This window comes from Brienomyrus brachyistius, chromosome 11 (genome assembly GCF_023856365.1).
Source record: "Brienomyrus brachyistius isolate T26 chromosome 11, BBRACH_0.4, whole genome shotgun sequence".
Taxonomy (NCBI): Eukaryota; Metazoa; Chordata; class Actinopteri; order Osteoglossiformes; family Mormyridae; genus Brienomyrus; species Brienomyrus brachyistius.
In genome coordinates this window covers 17,972,440-17,991,140 of record NC_064543.1, presented here as the reverse complement: position 1 = coordinate 17,991,140, position 18,701 = coordinate 17,972,440, and the positions used below count along the sequence as shown (strand labels likewise).

Sequence of the window (18,701 nt, the reverse complement as noted above, 5' to 3'; positions counted from 1 at the left end):
ATTACCATGGCTATTCCAAAGTCATGAGATTCTTCCAAGAAATAACAGGTAGGAAGGGAAATGTCAGGTAACAGGCTGTCTATATTTAATTTGAAGCATACATATTTATATATATATATATATATATATATATATATATATATATATATATATATATATATATATTTATATATACCAATCATTACAGTAAAAACCAAACAAGATCAACCATATTTTATGGCCGCTAGCTTACATTTGGTATGCACACATTTTTCTGCTTCAAACAGCTATCAAAGTAAAATACAATATGGTAATTTAACGTCTTGTCTCGTAAGAAAATTTTAGGATTGTTTTTTATCGCATACATCTGTAGCTTTCAGTTAAGTGTTTGTCATGTAAAAACGTCACAGTTTTAGTAGCCGGTGACACCATGACAGTCCCTGACCAGGCTCCTTTTCTTCAGAATCACCTCTGGGTGGTTCTATAATACTAGAGTAATGGGATCAAGTCACTTCCTTACTTTATAACTAGGATTTATAGGAAAATCAAAACTGGGCCTAGTCGCTGGAGGCAAAGGGCCGGCTTTGGGAATAAGAGGCGGGAGGCAAGGAAAAAAAAAGTCTGTGTTGAAGGAAGAAACAAAATGAGGAAGAGGGGAGCTGTGGAGCGGCCCCAGCTGTGAAGACAGCAGAGCTGGGAATCGCCCCCCAAAAGGGGAGCTTTGAAGTCCCCACGAGCGGGACTGGGATGCTGGGGTGAGCTAGCTTGTCTTGAACACACCTGCCCCAGCCTGAGTATTGCCTATTGCAGCATTTTTAGTTTGCCGAGCACCAGTCCCCTTCCAGGCCAGGCTAATAGGCAGAGCCCAAGGGCAGGGAGGTCACTGTGACACATGGGTCAGGTGGTGTGCAGGCGGTAACTGCAGAGCACTGTCTGTCTCTGGAGATCAAGCTTAGGGGCCTGACACCATCCGCAGTGTGAATAAAAAACAGAGAAGACCATGCCGAAAGGCTTGTTTTGAACGATAATACGCAAACACCTCTGAGGCACTTTTGAACACCTCAAATACAATTTTTGGAAATTTGAAAACTGATGACAGCAGATGTATACAGACACTCCCTGCCTACTTGAGAGAGTAAGGTTCTGATATACAGTTCGTAAGTCTTTTTGGTCGTACGTCGAACGTTACGAAGTATCACAAGCGTGCACTAACACCGGAACTTTCACGTTTTCTCTTGCCAGCCATTTTCTAAGCAGTGGTACAGTAACAAACAAAGAGAGACATCAATATTGCAGACACATCTGTTTGTGGACATACAGTAGGTTGACACCCAAACAATGGACGATGTAAACAAAGTTAGCAGACCCTGCGCTGTCTCGTGTAGCAGCACAGGCAGCTAAACTACAGTACCGCTTGCTAAGGGGCTGACTAATGACTGGAAATAATGTATTAAGTTTAAGTTTAGTTATACATTTTTTATGTTGGTAATAGAGTATATATACAGTACTGTGCAAAAGTCTTAGGCAGGAAAAGGAAAGTTTTAAAGCGATTTATCTGATTAGTAAGGGTATATGTGCTCAGAACAAAAAAAAGTTCAGTATTAGAACATGCAAAAATTAAGAGTAACACAACGAAGACTTACAAGAATGTCCTCCATTCTCCAAAAAAATACTGATGTCTAGTTGAATGGGTAGAAGAACTCCACTTCAATTCCCAAACTTCTCCTCAGGGGAACCTTAGCCATCCCAAGTATGTCTACATTTCACATCCCTCTTAATTAAGTAATTTAATTATTTTTAAAATGTCAATGAGGTGTTGAATAGCCATATAAGGTGGAGTCAAAAATACACGGGTGTATTGGATGGTTGCTGCAAATACTGGGGTGACTTTAGGTGAGGTTTTGAAACAGCTTAACTGACACACTTTGACAGAATATAACATAATATAGTTCCACAGCAACATGAAGACCAGTTGAACATCATTTTCCTAGACTGCCTACAACTTTTGCACATTACTATGTATTTTTTTTTCCTTCTGCCTTATTAAAGACATCGGCCATATTGGAAATGGTTATCAGTACCAGTAAGACTTGTGTAAATTTCACCATGAGTGGTGTTTCACCTGCTTCATCCTGGAGCACTTTAGCTACCATGCTCTTGGGTCTGTGGCATATAATGAGACTGCCTCTTGTTTCCATTTCACAATCAGACCTGTTCTGCTACCGTTCCCTTGGCCCTGGAGTGCCGCCACAGGGTCCAGCCTCCCCCGCTCCCCCCTGGCTACTTGTGGGCTGTATGTAAACGCGAGCCATGTTTGGGGACATCAAAGATCGACCCTGCCTGCTGAAGACAAGAGGGAGCGAAACAGCCCCCTCACCCTCACCAAATGGCCCTGAGGGGGCCCGAGATAAAAAGCTTACACCCTCCGACAACAAAGACTCGCTCTCTGTAGCCTCATACAGATCAATAATTTTAACCTTGCCACAAAGGATCTTTAGATATCTGGCAGCACTTTACACAGCAATATTTGTTAGGGGGGTGTTAGTCAAATTGCTCTGTTTAATCCCTTGTTTCGCAAAACTGTGCGTCAGAACATTAAAGGTGACAGTGGACAAGAGTCTTGGTGGTGCCAGATACCGGTTTGGTCACGGGGCAGACGGCTCAGTCATGGAGGAGGATTTCCCCTGGCTTCTGCTCGTACGTCCTCTGAAACAAACACCTCGCCCTAGGGGGACAGAGTGGAAAATCTGCCGACCGCAAAGTCTTCTCCTCTTGCTCCGTGCCATCCGTGGGGGAGGGCCACTTGGCCAAAGCCCATTACCATTCGGCTGCGGGGGACTGGCCATGCGATGAACGGCAACAGCGGGGTCCAGGGACCTCTTGGAACTGTGACTGCAGGTAGTGGTTAAGAGTGTTGACTTGCAACCAAAAGGCTTCTGCGAGCACTAGAAGCTGTCTTGCTGGTCCCTGGTTTACGACACTGAACTGCTGCAGCATGCATATATCAAATAGAGTGTGAAATTTACATTTGCGGACACTTTTATCCAAAGCAACATATGACTAACAAAGCAGAGTCAGTCAGTTCCTGGAGCAGTTGGGGTTAAGGGTCTTGCTCCGAAGCCCCACAGTGAAATCACTGTGCCGAAGCTAGTATTTGAACCGGCAACTTTCTGAACACGGCACAGCATCCTAACCCACTGAGCCACACAACCCCCCCCCCTCCCAGATTGCCACCCGGGTGGCTTAGGGGGCGGCACTGTTGCCTCATATGTCCAGGAATGGGGTGTGAATCCCACCTCCATGGCGTGTGCGGAGCTGGCCTGTACTCCCTGCTCTGCGTGGCTTTTCTCTGGGTACTCCAGTTTGCCCTCACAGTTCAAAGACGCACAGTTAGGCTGACTGGCATGGATAAATTGGCAGCTGTGTATGATTGTGAGTGTGTGTGCCCAGCAAAGGCCTGGAACCCCATACAGGGTCTACTTCAGACTTGTTCCCTGAGAAGCTAAGAATATGTTCTAGCTTCCCCAGTCCCCTTCAACCCTGACCAGAATAAATATTAGGAATATTGATAAATGGAATTGTTATTAAAAATAAGTATTTAACAATTCTTATTTCATGTCGGATTACCAGTTCTAGATTACTTGGGATTCCGTAGTAGTCTTACCAAAAGTGCTCTTCAGCCTCACCTCTCCTTTTTTGTAAAAATTCCTTTGCCAAGGTTTTAATAGCTGTTTTCCTTGCTAGCTTTGCCGCCTATGTTTATCGTCTGCTTTATTCTTTTAAATCTAGATCAGGATTGTCCGAAGCATATCAGTAAAGCCGCAATGGTCGAATCTAAGCTCTTGAAGTAAAAGGAATGCTATGCTTATGTACAGAGGGTAGCAAATCCACAGATTGCGTGGTTCATGCACAGCTTATACGTAGGTGCAAGAATATCGATAGGACAGATATAAACGAGCCAAATATATAATGTACAAATGTAATATATAAATATAATGTACAGATATAAATGAATCTGTTGAAATAATAGTTAAGAGCTGCAAGTTGCCAATGACACTAATTTTCCTGACTTGAAAATATACACTAGCAGCCTGTTGGGTTGAGGAAGAAGTTGTGAACATTGAAGCTGAATATATTACAGTATGTGCAACATGTGCTATATTTTCTTCACAATGAAATCATTAACAATCAAGTGCGCAAAATATCTGCTATAATGTCTCCCAGCTATACATTATCCTAACCATATACCATGCTAGCTATACACCACACTAGCATCCAGACCAAATAAAAGTTTGAGAAAGTCCTATACCTTCTTTAATCGGAGGATTCCTTCCTGTGTCTGAGAATCCGTGGTGATCTCGAAAATGTCCTTCTCATCACCACTGATAATGTTGTAGCTTGACTTGGCGTTCTCCCCCAGATCCCTGTCGTTTGCTTTCACTTTTCCCCCAGGCTGGCCGATGCTGAGGTCCTCGGGTATCACGAACTCATACAGACCTACCATAAATAATCACGAGTCACACATAGTGTATGATACAGTTATTGGCCTTGTTATTTTTTTCTTTAGCCAAGTGCATGAATTCATGGATAGAATCAATTTAGCGTACTAATTTCATCATGGCACCACTATTAGAAGTTAATACAAAGGAATACAAAGATACTTTCACTCTCAATAAATAAAACATGTTAATAACTAAGGCATTATTTTTAAATCCCAGGCAAGAAAAGGAAGACATTTTCTTGTGTTTACTTTTCGCAAATTTTGGCGGGTTATCGTTGACATCTGTTAGCGTGATGGTGACGGTGGTTGTCCCTGACAACCCTCCCATGTGACCTCCCATATCCTTTGCTTGGATGACAACCAGGTACTCTTCTCTCATCTCTCGATCCATCCCTTGGAGCGCGATTTTAATAACCGCTGAAATGAAACAACCAAACAAACACATTGTACTGATGACTCAACAGCTGATGTGGAAAACAACCAGACAACATCAATACACCAGTGTCAGATTCAGCCAATTGTAAATTATGTTTACTAAAACGTGTTCTGTTTCTTATATCCCTGTATTCAATATCAAAACATGCTTAAGTTATTTCTGATCCTTATCCAGGAATAAACGGAACTGATTATTTTATTCCAACACCTTGCTTTGTTTGTCAATTTAAAATAAGAGTAATTAATTGATTATAATTGATTATAGTTTGTTCCAGGAAAACATAATGCAACAGACTTGATATCATCGATAAAACTAGATATGAAACACAAAAAAATATAGTAACATATTTTTTGCAATTAAACCAGTTGCATTTAAAAGCAAACATATAAATAACATCCCTCTGGATCTATCCACTGTGCTTAGTAATATCTGCAATAAGAATAGCACCCCTTTCCCAGATAAATAAAAAAAAAAATTTGGTCATGTGGATAACATCTGCTGTGTACTTAGATCAGTGCTACAAATTGGCTTGTTTGTTTATGGAATTTATATGCCTGGGGTCGTTTTTAAGTTCTGATTGGCTGAAAATAATGCTGCCTGCCTGCGACAATCTTAAATATTGCATTCAGACGGAAGGAGCCTCATTACTGCAGCATCACAGGACAGGAATATAAAGCTCATCAGCAGATGCGGGTAAATCCGTTTCAAACACAGACACTCGCAGGTTCATCAAATAAATATCAAAACTGAGACAGAACTGAGGAAGTGCTGGATTATGCGAAACTCTCGGTGATATTCACTGTGAGCTGGGCTACGTTTTCCGAATTACATTACGGCTGATTTCAGAATAGAGATTAACTGCACTAATACGTTGTATTTCGCTGTAAATTGCGGTAAATCTCATGTTAAATTAAGCATGCTGCTCTCCACATCTGAGCTATATAAATTATTACCATAGACTGAATGGCATTTTTTTGTGAAATAATGGCAGGGGCCTTTATTTATCTAAGCCCCGGGAGTGACAGGCCTTTCTTTGAGGCAGGCTTGTATTAGAGGCAGGCCGTTTTATCTAAGCCACGGGAGTGACAGGCCTTTCTTTGAGGCAGGCTTGTATTAGAGGCAGGCCGTTTTATCTAAGCCCTGGGAGTGACAGGCCTTTCTTTGAGGCAGGCTTGTGTTAGAAGTAGACTGTTATTTCTAATTACCTGTGTTACTGCCTTACGCTGATAATACAAATTATATATGTGAGTGATTTAAGAACTAGCTAGCTAGCAGTACCAGTTATTGCCTTCTAATACTTAACTTTTCATTAGTGCCACGTACATCATACATAATATGGATTTGACTTCCTCCAGAATGTTCGTACGACTGTCATGGACCTTTCATAAATGTGCGGACTTTTTCAGGTTATCTTACAGTTACTGTATGTTGTTTCTTTATGAATCTCAAAACTCTTCGTATAGTTGTGCGTAGAAATGTTTCTTGTCTATTCCATTCGTACAAAGCCTTTATAAATGAGCCCCCAGGTGCTGACCTACCCCCCCCCTTTTTTTCCCGGCCTGTTTTTGGGGCCTGGCCATTATTTGCGCATGTCGATCACGCCCCCGGCCGTTATCTAAGACCCAGCTTTTAATTGAATCCCAGTTTTTATCTTAGGAAATATGCTATGAAAGGTTTGTCTCTTTCACTGCGTACAGTAAATGGTTTCCTGTTTGATTGCTCTGAAAGTGCAGTTACCATATACAGGTGACTGTAGATCTGTGCAGCTCTATTTTAATGATGGAGCACAGAAGAAGTGGTTTTCTCATTTTTTTTTCCTCTCCTACAGTAGGCATAGCCAAGAATCCCCCACTCCACTGACAAAGGCTCAAGTCCCCTCACTGTATTCATCCCGAGCTAAGAGATCACAAGACATATGAAAAGCAGCCGTACCAACATGAGGTCATGCTGGGGAAGACCCACAGCCCCTCTCCTCAAATCCACTCTCCATTTCCGTGAAAGCGAAAGCGGGATTTGGGCGGCATTATCGGCATAGAAACTCCAGCTTCGGCATGCCCAGGGAAAAATAATCCAGCCAATTTTTAATAGCATGAAGCGGGGTGTAAATACAGTACACTCTCATTTCACTCCACATCCATTACCTCACCCTAATCCTCAAGAATCATAAGTTATTCCCATTAAATAATAATTACCAAGAGACGGGGGGAAAAGAAAACACTGATTTTCATGGATGTTTGGATTTTTTTCTGTCCATTTATCAAGTGATGAATTTGAGTATAATGTTTACTAAATTATCAGCATTGGTTAATTTCCTGCATGGGGTTGGAGGTGTCAAATGGATTGTTCTGGGTGGGTGTTCTAATGGTGTTTTTTTCCCCCCTACCTTTTATCTTTCATTAACATTCATTAAAACATCTGTCTCATTTGAATGAGCCATCTGCATATATTCAATAATTATGCAAAGTATGCACAATGTTTTCTAAAGGAGGACTCTTTTGTATTTCATTTTCCAGCAAAGGGCTTCCACACATCCAAGCTGAATAATCAAACTAAATAATGTTACAAAAAAGTTATTTTTCAAGTATCGAAAGGGTAAAAAAAAGAAAAGATATTTAGTGTTACTTGATCTGATCCATTCTTTTTATTTTTCAAATCACGATCTTTTAATTTCCATTTAATTGCTTGTTAATGTAATTTTACATTATTTAATCATGCTGCTTGCAGACACAGTTAACAAGTCTGCAGAAAATGTAATTTAAAAACGAAGCCAAGGTTAAATATGAGGCAGGCAGACTACAAATATAATTTAAAGATAATCAGGCTATTAGAATTGTAGGAGCATACCAATGGTCGAAAAGCCTATCTCTGTCCATTCTCTCTAGTCTATATCTGGTTCTAGCAAATAAGTAGTAGAATTTATGTTTCATAAGATGGTGTAAAATGAAAACTCTTGCTATTTGTTTTCCATTTATCATCTAGGAACCTGTTGCAAAAGAGTGTACCTTATAGAACACACTGCTATTTTTATCATGTTCCTTTATTCCTTCTTTGATATGAAAAGGATTCTTAGAGATGCTGACCTTAGCTACACACCCTGTCAGTTTTCAATACAACCACTGCAGGATACTACAGTCAAAGCAGACCCTTGTTATTGTGCGACTGGCTCAGACTGTGGATTCCAGGGGAGTAATTTGATCGTAGAAAAGCAAAGCTCCCAGAACTGTTCCTGAAGATGCCTTCACTGGCCCCACTGTTATACCTTACTCACCTGTGTTAGGATCGATGGAGAAGTACGGCTGCCCCTCTAAGATGCTGTAGACCAGCCTGGCGCTGTTCCCATACACTGGGTCGTCCGCGTCTGTAGCTGTCACCTTTGTTACGGACGTGCCTGTGGATGAAAGGACAGGAAAATAAAAATAAAAAAAGCTGGACATCAAACACCAGCCACTCTCCTATGCGCCCTTAATGCAGGGGGAAAATTATAACGTGTTTCTAGTTACTCAAAAGGACTTTCAAGAACCCATAAAATCGCTCATTATTGATTTATAATTATGGTAAATATGTTGCTTGGCACACACAACATACCCCTTCTCTAGACGTACTTCCTGTAAATCCTGACCCTAACACATTACACTTTTTATAGGCCTTTCAACTCTCGTTAAAACAGAACAACCCTGATACTATGGACAGTCGCACAGTAATGTAGGAAAAAAGATGAATTTGGGGAGTGAGTTAGTGTACAGAGAGTGTCCGAGACAAAAGGATATTGAAGTTTAGTGTTTCTTTCATCTATTTAGAGTCCCTTATGGAAAACATGTACATTGAAAGTGAGAGGACTCACGTAAGTCATGCCTGTCTGATAGAAATCTGCTGAAATGTTGCCATCAATATGAAGGTGTCAATATACAGGGTCTAAGCTCGGAAAGTCCATCATTCCCTAGCGAAAGCCATATAACTGAGAATGTTCAGGAGCTGCAGTAAATCTTCCCAGGAGTGGAGATCAAAGAGCGAGGGGAAGCATCATCCAGGAAGTCAACAGAAAAATATTAAGGGATCTCTCACTTCAGCTGAGCCCACTGTTCGCGAATCCATTATCTGAAAGACCCTGGGCGAAAAACTGGATACATCACTGCTTCTTTCCAGCCAAAATCCACCTCAAGAGATATGGAATTATGTTCTTTGAACAGATTAATCAAAAGTGTAACTTTATGGCCAGCATGGAGCCGATTATATTCGGCAAAAGCCAAGCAGCACATTCCAGAGTGAGGACTTCATTCAGATGGTCATGCATGGCACTGGATCCATCATTGTTTGGGGATCACTGGATGCGTCAGGAACCATGGATTCTGCTGGGGACCTTTTTCTAACAAGATAAAGGACATAAATATAATGACTTTCATTTAGTCAGGCTCCCTGTTTTCTCTAGTAGTGTTTATCTTTGAATAACACAAAAATAAAATCATAAACTTGCCCCAACCTAACCTAATTTACCACAATCTGTTAACTTACTGTTTCTCAAACGATGAATCAACGGACCGGTAAGTATTCTCTCATGCTGTTAAAAATATTCCAGACTTAGAGTTTTTTCATATTGCACCATGTTGATTACGCATTATCACACAGATTTGGAATTCCAGTATCTGGAATGGGCAGTGGTAAGAAAACAAGATTGTGTTAAAAAGTTTTACTTGGTGGGATGCTATATAAACAGTTTGCAGTCACCAAACACACAAGGTAATAAATTACTCTCCTGATTCTGTTCTTTTGTAAAACAACCATGGATTAATCAGTTTATTCTTTTTTTTACTTGTTCCACATGATTGCCCTTCAGCAGTAGCTGAAAAACTGCTCGTAATTACAATCTGAGAGGGGTATGTTTATTAGGCAGCATGCAGAGAGGGAGTAAGGGGCCATGTTCGAGTTGTGTGGCTTCAACCCAAACTGTATAAAGGGGGGAAAAATCAGTTAACAGATTTTAAATGAAGAACGTGACAAACAACCCAACCTCAATGACTCTGTAACCCCTCGACAGCAGCCAATGGCTGGAAGTAGGAAAAAAATTCAGAAAGAGCTGACAGTCCAGATGGTATGCTAATTGTTTATAAAGGATATTCTTTGCTGTTCTGACAGCTCTACTAAGCGCTAAGCGGTCACAAGATGTACCCAGCTACGCTGCAGGTATCCGAAACTTTTTATGAAGAAAGGCAGGAATTTTGGAGGGGCGTGGGATTGCCTCACCATAGCCTGAGAAGTTTGGAGCTCCCGAGACTATTGGCTATTCAGATTCCATCCACGTCGCCTTGAAGAGCCCCTCTCTTGCAGGCGAAGAGGCGAGCGTCAACAATTCTGGGATAGACTCACCTTTCCAGCCCTCAAGCAAAGTGGTTTGGAAGGGCTTTGAAGATACGGTGGATCGGAAGCTGGATTTTGTGAGGGCAGATGCTGGGAGGATGCAGAAATAATGCAGATCTCACAGGCATTGTCTTCATGTGTCCAGGGGGCCAAGAAACACAATTTCACTTTAACCCTTGACCTAATAGAACACCATCTTACTCAATTTTCCAAAATAAAAACATAACTCATTGTAAAACTGAAAAACATCACTCCTGTCCCACGTGTAGCAAGTGTAAACTCTGCTACACCATCCGCCACAACATTCAGAGTACAGTCGCATCCTGACCCGTGGACCTAGTGTAGACCAGTGGAGCAATTATTTATGACTGAGATGGCATCAAGAGTCCCCTTCAGGGAGATGTGTTTTTGTGAGTAATTCCTTCATATTTACTGTGCAGACAAGCAGAGTGTTAAATCATGCTGGGATTCACCTCTGACTTGCAACTTCCGGCTTGTTATCTGATGTCAGATCTGCTCCACATACAGGCAGAGTGTGCGCTCTGCGTGTGCCAACACATGCTTGTATGTAAAATTGGCTGCACCGTGGTTGTTTTTCATTCTCTGACATCCATAACATTCTCTTCGACAGGACAGTAAAAGCGGGGATGAAGTGGCTCGGTTCTTTAGCAAAAAAAAAAATATGCTGTATCCATAAAATAACTAATAGACACCAATACACAGAAGCACAGTGGACATTAGTCCTGAAAATAGAAGCTTGCCACAGATAGGGCTACACTTTGAGGTGGAAAATCAGCTCATCTTATTGGACAAAGCGTTCGATGTGATTCCAGGAGGACCTAGCACGCCCTGCTTTTTCCCATTACCTACAACACTTGCTAAACGCACAAAATCTATCGGCAAAGCTTCTATACACTGAAATCGATGTTTGTTCATTGTCTGTCTCTTTGATAGGTCTAAAACAGGACAATTACATAATCTCGCAGAGGTTTTTCACTGAATGGTTTCAGGAGATCAAGTAGCACCATGCTTTTGAGAAAGTAGTTTAATTGGTCCATCGTGCATCATAAAAATGAGTAAGAATGTAAACAGCCAATATAAAAATAGATCATCTACCTTCTTTTCACTTATTCTGGTTAGGTTGGAGGTACCATAAGGCATAAGGAAAGGCTACACCCTAGATGACGTGCCCGTTCATCATACTGATTCTTAGACAACATAGTACTGCTGAGCATTAATCAGTGTGCTTTTAGTCACGTGACTTAGATTGACTTTTTTCCCCCAGGTAGAATACAGCCAAATTCCCAAACTCAACAACTAAACAAGAACTCTCATGCCAATAGATTCAATTATTCATTTTCTACATTAAAACTCCATCGCTGAGGACCCATTACAGTTTAGCAAACCATTTGACAAAGCAGGAGACTTTGGCACTAAAACCTAACCTGCGTGCAGCCTGGTATTTAAACATACAGGACTGGAGTCAGCAGAGTGTGAAACAATGTGCGGTGGCGAGAGGAGAAAATTAAAGGCAGAAAATGGAAATCAGGTCTGCAGAATTGCACTTGGAGAAAACACAGCACAGAGGACGAGGTGGGGAGAGAAGGAAGGGGCTAAGGGGACGGAATATTCCAGAACTATATGCACAAGCATCCGTGCTTACTGTACAACAAATGCAGTTAACTCACTACGACTACTAATAATAATAACAATAGAGATTGTCTGTGTTTTTTCCAACTGATGGACTACAAGATGAATAACCAGAAAATATTTCACATGGTCTGTGAGTCTCGAAAATCGACAACAATACATGACATGAAATGGAATTGTTTCCAAACGTAAAATAGCGTACCTGGAACAAAACGAAGGGTACTGTTATTGTGGTGCATATAAGGAGTGAAATAAGAAGTACTAAACAAAAGAATAGAAAAAAGAACCTGCAAGCAGTGAACCATGAAATAGCTCACCCCCAACCTAAATCCTCCTTACTCTCTCCTCACTCTGAGGTGAAATTCCTTAAAAAATGAGGGATTGCAGACACTCCTTCATGTGGCACTGTTTCAAATCAGAACAGATTAGCTTGTCCTTCTTCAATATTGTACAGAGGTTCCCTGGACTCTCAGCTGAGGGGACTATGGGCTCTTCTGTGCCTTGATGGTTTGGAAAAAACTCGATTGGCAGAATATTGTGTCTGGCTGCATTTCATGTTTCGTACCGCAGGTGCAGTGACAGTAGTGTAGCGGGTATAAAGTTCTGGAGATTAGAGTGGGGAAAACCGGTTTAGGAACAACAGCCAAAGTAGATTCTGGTCCACTAAACAGACTAGGTCCACCTCAGGGGTGCCATAGTAAGACATCTCTGAGGTGAATCGACTGATGTGCTCAGTCACCTCACTGACATTTATCCCCACGCATACAATGTGTAAGTGGTTGTTTTTGAGAATCTTGAGTTAGGTGAATAAATCTAGTTTATCCTTCTGCCTTATAAGATTTGTTCCCTCGGGGCCACCTCAGTCCTTCGACAGTGTCGCCCGATCTGTTTAAAACGTTCGACAGCAACCGAGCTGTCAACGATCTCCCCATCTTCTTATTTGTATGATAGCAGTCTGCAGCCAGGGAAATCCACTCTCACATTATAATCTCCTGTGTGTGAAATGGTTACCTGCACCTCATAATTACAGTTACAATCCCAGATGAGGTGCTTTTCAGTCATTATGCCCTAATCCCGTGGCTGTCAAAGAGAATGCCAGCAGAGAGTATCCTAAGCATGATTAGGCAGATGCACATATACAATGCAGGTAGTGAGCCATGGACTCACACTTCCAGGGTTATGGGTGGAGTTTGCATGATCCCCTTGCATCTGCATGGATATTCTCAAGGTATCCCAGTCTTGTCTCACACTTTTGTTTGCCTGTTTGTTTGTAAGATTCGTTTAGTATCATCAAGTATTTCTTTGCTTTCACAATGAGCCACCGGATGGAGCGAAGAGGAAAAAAGCTGGACTATGGGGGGAGAAATCGATACAGAACTTCAAGAAGACGCGTGCAACGACTGCAGGGATGACACCTCGCCAGTCGCGACAAGCCTTCGTCTTGCGCTTTTTGCCTCAGAGATCCTACCTGGCTCGGTCTTGTTTACCGTGCAGTTGACGGACCCAGCGGAGTACCAGCGGGACCTCAGCCGGGGCCCCCTCTATGGGGGCTCGCCTGTCAGGGGCAGTGCACAAGCCTCATGTTTATGCATGCGGGCGCCCAAGCGTGGACGAGCAGACCGCCACCCTATAGAGCTCCGGATCATCTTTGCAGCAAACAGACACGCAACATCCCAATAATGTTGCAGCTATGCGACAGCAGCAGGATGACGCAAGTCAGGATTGTCCGGCAATTATACCACGGCGAGGAAGGAACTGTAGTGAAGTAGTTTGCAAATCCCATCTGGGGCTTCAGAGTGGTTTGAAGCTAAGGTGTTTACTTAATGCACATCCTGAGATGAATCCCTTTAAACAGCAGAGTGGGGTACCATTTTATTTCTGCAAGTATTAAGAGGCGTTCCTTTATCTTTAAAATCATTAAGCTGAAGGACAACACATGTCTGGAATGTTCTCTTTGGCGGGAAAGTGCCGATCGATAATCGTCAATCACGTAAATGATATAAATAATAATGACCATAGAAAACTGCCACTGGCTAATTGCGACGACAGTGGCACTGCTGTCTTGCCGCGTCCTGTAGATCGCAGTATTTCCTCAAAGGGCACCCGGCACAAAGGCCAATGCCGTTCGAGTGAGCACTTATCTTGCGACCCCAGCCTGCCTGATGCACTGGCCGTAATGAGATCGGGATTACGGTCATTATTACTGCTGGCGTGACGGCGCCAAGCGGAACCTCTTACTTACCCGATTATAAATACGAAACATTCCCATGCTCAGGATTTAAGAACTGAGTAAAAGAAGATATATGTATATATAATGATACAAACCAGGGAAACACTGAACATGTGATCCTTCTTCTTCAAGTAAGTCTGCAATGTGATTCATACTCTATTCTAAAATAGTGAAGAATGCAAACGGAAGGATGTTTAATTTCTTACACATTCATCCATCCTTGTTGCAGTTATTCAGTTGATTTCAGTGCGTGTTAAACACTGCAAAAAACATATTAACAGGTATCCTGTGTTTTTGTGCTTTTTTGTGCTATAATTAACTATTACTAATAAGATAAGATGATAATCAGTGAGGCAAACTAATAATCAACTGGAAATTTTTAATGAAGAGCATCCTTCCATCCAGGTAAGGATATTTGAGGTGGTGGTGGTGGTGGTGGGGGGGGGATTGTTGGCTGAAGTCTATGCCAGGCAGCACAGGGCTGCAATACAACCTGCACAGGATGCCAGACCATCACAAGGCACATAGATTTTTGGCAATTAACCAATCTGCATGGTTAGGTCACGCACAGAACAGAGCAGGGACTCAATTCCCAACTCTGGGCTTATGAGGCAGCAGCGCTAAGCACTGCACTACTGTGCCACCCAAAGGAACTCGCCAACATATTTGATTAAGATTTGAGTTAATATAAAGTCCTCAAACTAGTCAGTGCCTGCAATGCATATGTGTGCGTGCACGTTTGTGAAATAGTGAGTTCAACAACAGAGGTAAACCAATGGCTTTGAAATCCTTTCAGCCAAGTGTTGTCTATTCTTATACAAAGACGAACATATTCACACCTGAATTACTGGAACATTTGTCGGGAAAAGAGGGGGGAGAGGAGATGGCAGCCCTGATGAAGTGTGTACTTTAAAGCTGTCAAAGTGCACCTACGGTGTCCTCATACGCCACAATATTGTCAAAGAAGTCCCTCCTAGGCCATATTTATGGATACGGGGACAAGCTGCAGGTTTAGCTACAAAAACCGCAACATGATGGAGGGATATTAACGAGCGAACTTTTTCATCCTTCATCCAGAGAGCAGCAATTTACACTCAGGCACCCGGGCTAATGTGATTTAGCGTGTGGCCGACGACGGAGAAGGATGCTCTCGTGGCGTGGTTTATCAACTGACATGTAGCGTGACAGCCTTCACACACGTCTACATTAAGATGGTGACGCAGAATCTCTTCCTACTGATCGTTCCTGATAATAGAGCTAAAATGTACGTAAAAGCCAGCATTTATGCTGTGAAATGCAGCTGAAGGGACACAAAAGATGATGAGTGGTTAACATTCACCATCAGCAATCAGATCTGGCCTATTTACGCGGTAAATAAAAATGCCGTCGGATCTAAGCTACGTAGGATATGTGGGCTAAGGAAATGAAAATAATCTCCAGGCAAAATAGTTGCCTGTGTCTTGCAACGCAAACGGGTGGGTGTTCGGAAAGGAATTTTAAGTTTAAGCACCACCACCTCCAGATCCCTCCCTCAATAACAAGGAAACAAAAACACTGTCAGTGTCAGTTTATCAATTAATAGCTTCTCATAAGGGAGAGAGGCAGCCCTTAAGTAAATGAGCGGGAAGTTGGAGGCGTGCAGGGAGGGATGACAGATGATGGAGCGGTACATGAAGGAGAGCCAGTGAAGTGTGGGTTCTGACAAGCTGCCTTCACAATGCAAACAATTAAAAGTGTCCTTTGTAAACTACTGATGGCAGCCTGAGATAACCGCCATTTTGTCGGTTGTTGTGCCGGTAATGCGTTTTAATTAGCTCCCCGGGAGAAGTGGGACATAGGCACCCCGTCTAAGGGCCTCTTCAAGGCCGGTAGTAATTCCTGTTTCTGGAATTCCAGAATAAACTCCCATAGGCTTTTTAGGGATAGAAGGCATGGTGTATTCTTGTGCTCTAGCTTGAGCGGCTGGCTTTCTGTCAGGGTCATGATAAGAGCTGACGTAATTACCACGACAGTGGCTATGGGTCAAAGCTATACTAAACACAAGCTATGAAGTATTGCTCTGAAAAAAACAAAACAAAAGCAATTGAAAATGAAGCAATTGTCCGAGTACTGTTGCTACATAGTGCATAGGTATCTATCTATTGGTTTAGTGTACACCTCCATCCAAAACAGCACTCTATCATTTTCAAAATTAATTTTTATCCCTGTCCAATTTCTGACAATGTGAAAACGTACCATTGAGAACCACAAAGACCCAGATAAAAGATGGAATATCCCGCAGAATTGCCATCTATGTAGCTGCCAGAAGTCGACACTTAATGGCAACAAATCACAATAATTTTAGAGTTTTTCGTTGGACCCCATCCAACTTGAAACAACAACACAGGCTGCCCGAGAATCATAGAAAACTACCACAAGAACATCCCATAATCCGTGCATATAAATCTCAGTCTCCAAGCATAAAAAGAGAAGGGATGAAAGATGGGGATCATCATTAGTATATTATATCCAGCATATACAATATGTTAAAATGGCCCCTGATACCGGTGTGAAACCAAGGTGAGAAAAAATGGCTGAATCGGTATATGACAGAAACCATAAAAGCTAATTACACCCGGAAAAGCTATCCTAGAATATATGGCCCAATAAAATGCAGCGTTGACGCATCGTTCTCCGGACCTGGGGACAGCATGCCCCGCAGGGTGTTTTTCAGAACCTCGAGCCAACATTTATTGAGTCAGGAAAGCCAGCCAATGAGGGCACACCTTGGTGGGTGGGGGGGGGGGAGGGGGAGGTGTGTTCCACACAACTAAAGATAATGGGGACGTTTCTGCTCATAAAGACCGGAGAATGTGAGGCATCATCGCATATATTGAGGAATTACACCAGCAAAGCCCAGGAGACACGTTTTTCTATACTCATGACCGGAGTACTTAATCTGAATTGCTTTTGTAGGCGGTTTGCTGCATTAATGGGCGCAGGTATAAAAACGTAAGCGTTGTCCGGATCTTCAGAAAAGAGATCCAGGCAAACAAATAAGGGAAGAGCCTTCTGTCGGCATTTGAGGGATTAACCATTTCATTTTTGCACCTCAGAGTGGCAAAATGAAAGGGCAAACACTCTGTAGCTACACAGACGAAAGCATCTGTCTGGCTCATGGAGGCCTTGTGCCATTCGGCATGCAGAACGAACACACACACACATACACAAAGATTTGTAATTATATCTCTGTGGGGACTCTCCACTCATTCCTGTGGGGAAAACTCTATTCCCAACATGAAGACCTTAACCCCTACCCAGGCCTAACGTTAACCTTTAATAACCAAACAAAAAAATAAACACACACACACACACACACAAAGGTTTGTATTTATATCTCTGTGGGGACTCTCCACTCATTTCTGTGGGGAAAAGTCTATTCCCAACATGAAGACCTTAACCCCTACCCAGGCCTAACGTTAACCATTAATAACCAAACATAAAATGAGACACACACACACACACACACACACACACACACAGAATGAGGCACAGATTTGTGTGGTACGGGTGGCAGCCCTTCGCAGACAACTTCCTCTATGAAAAAAGAGGAAGTTGTGAGAGGCGTAAAGACAATTTCCCTACGGGGATCAATAAAGTATCAATTATTATTAGATTTAGAAGAGAAAGACAACCATAAACTACCAAAAGATCATCCATATCGTTTCAATTGTCCTGGATTGACACGCCATACAGTATGTTACTGATGTTTATATTGCATGCAGTATTCTGAGACCAGACATCAGTAGCCAGATAAAATTATTAGTTTTTTCTTATTTATTTTAAAGGCAGTAAAGCTCTTCAACCTCACGGCCACAATAACTCAGTGAGTTTCTCCTGGAAGAGGGTTTCCAGACTTAACCAGTCACCATTAAGCAAGTTCTTCCTGTATTTGTCTACACCTGCATTGCAGCCACATTCAAAGACTCACAAAAGAAAATCCTTTAAGCGATGGTTACCCTGACCCTATCCTCCAACTGCTGATGGAGACTTTCCAGAGTGGTAACCTCAATGTGTATTTCCAGACCCAAAGGTCGGGCGAATCTATATCCCGCCGCTGGGCTGAAGAGGCCACAGCTGATATATCGCTCCCAGCGTGACACTTATGAAACACTCCGACGTTGAGATGCAACTGTTAAACGGCAGAGAGATGGCAGATCTCTGCTCAAAGGACTATGTACTACAGACTTTAGAGGGGGAAACAGCTAGTAGCCAGCTATCTACAGTAGGCACTATCTTCTGACTCTGCTTGCTAGCTGTTTATTTAATTTTTGAAACATCTGCGGGAAGGGGGGGGGGGGGGGACTCATAAGTGCGACCACAAAAACAACAAATCTTACACCAGCTTTGTATATATACTGCATACAAACATGACAGCGAAAGCCACCGTAGTGACCGTACCTGCAGACTGACAGCGCGGTCCTCTCGAAGCCTCTGCTAATGGGACCAGAGGGAAGCCTAACAGACAAGATGCATTATAAGATGCGGAAGCTGTACTTGTTTCATTTTCAGAT

At 42.4% G+C, this 18,701-nt stretch overlaps 1 protein-coding gene across 5 annotated transcripts in view; it reads right to left on the bottom strand.

Moving 5' to 3' along the window:
• The window catches only part of cdh8 (cadherin 8), a 76,241-nt gene that overhangs the window by 18,704 nt on the left and 38,836 nt on the right, over window positions 1-18,701 (bottom strand). For all 5 annotated transcript variants that reach the window (XM_049030739.1, XM_049030738.1, XM_049030735.1 and 2 more), the window contains exons 4-6: window positions 8,185-8,304; window positions 4,730-4,897; window positions 4,289-4,476 (exon numbers count right to left, since the gene is read on the bottom strand). In XM_049030739.1, coding sequence (XP_048886696.1) covers window positions 4,289-4,476; window positions 4,730-4,897; window positions 8,185-8,304 — 476 coding nt within the window. The remainder of the gene's footprint in view (window positions 1-4,288; window positions 4,477-4,729; window positions 4,898-8,184; window positions 8,305-18,701) is intronic.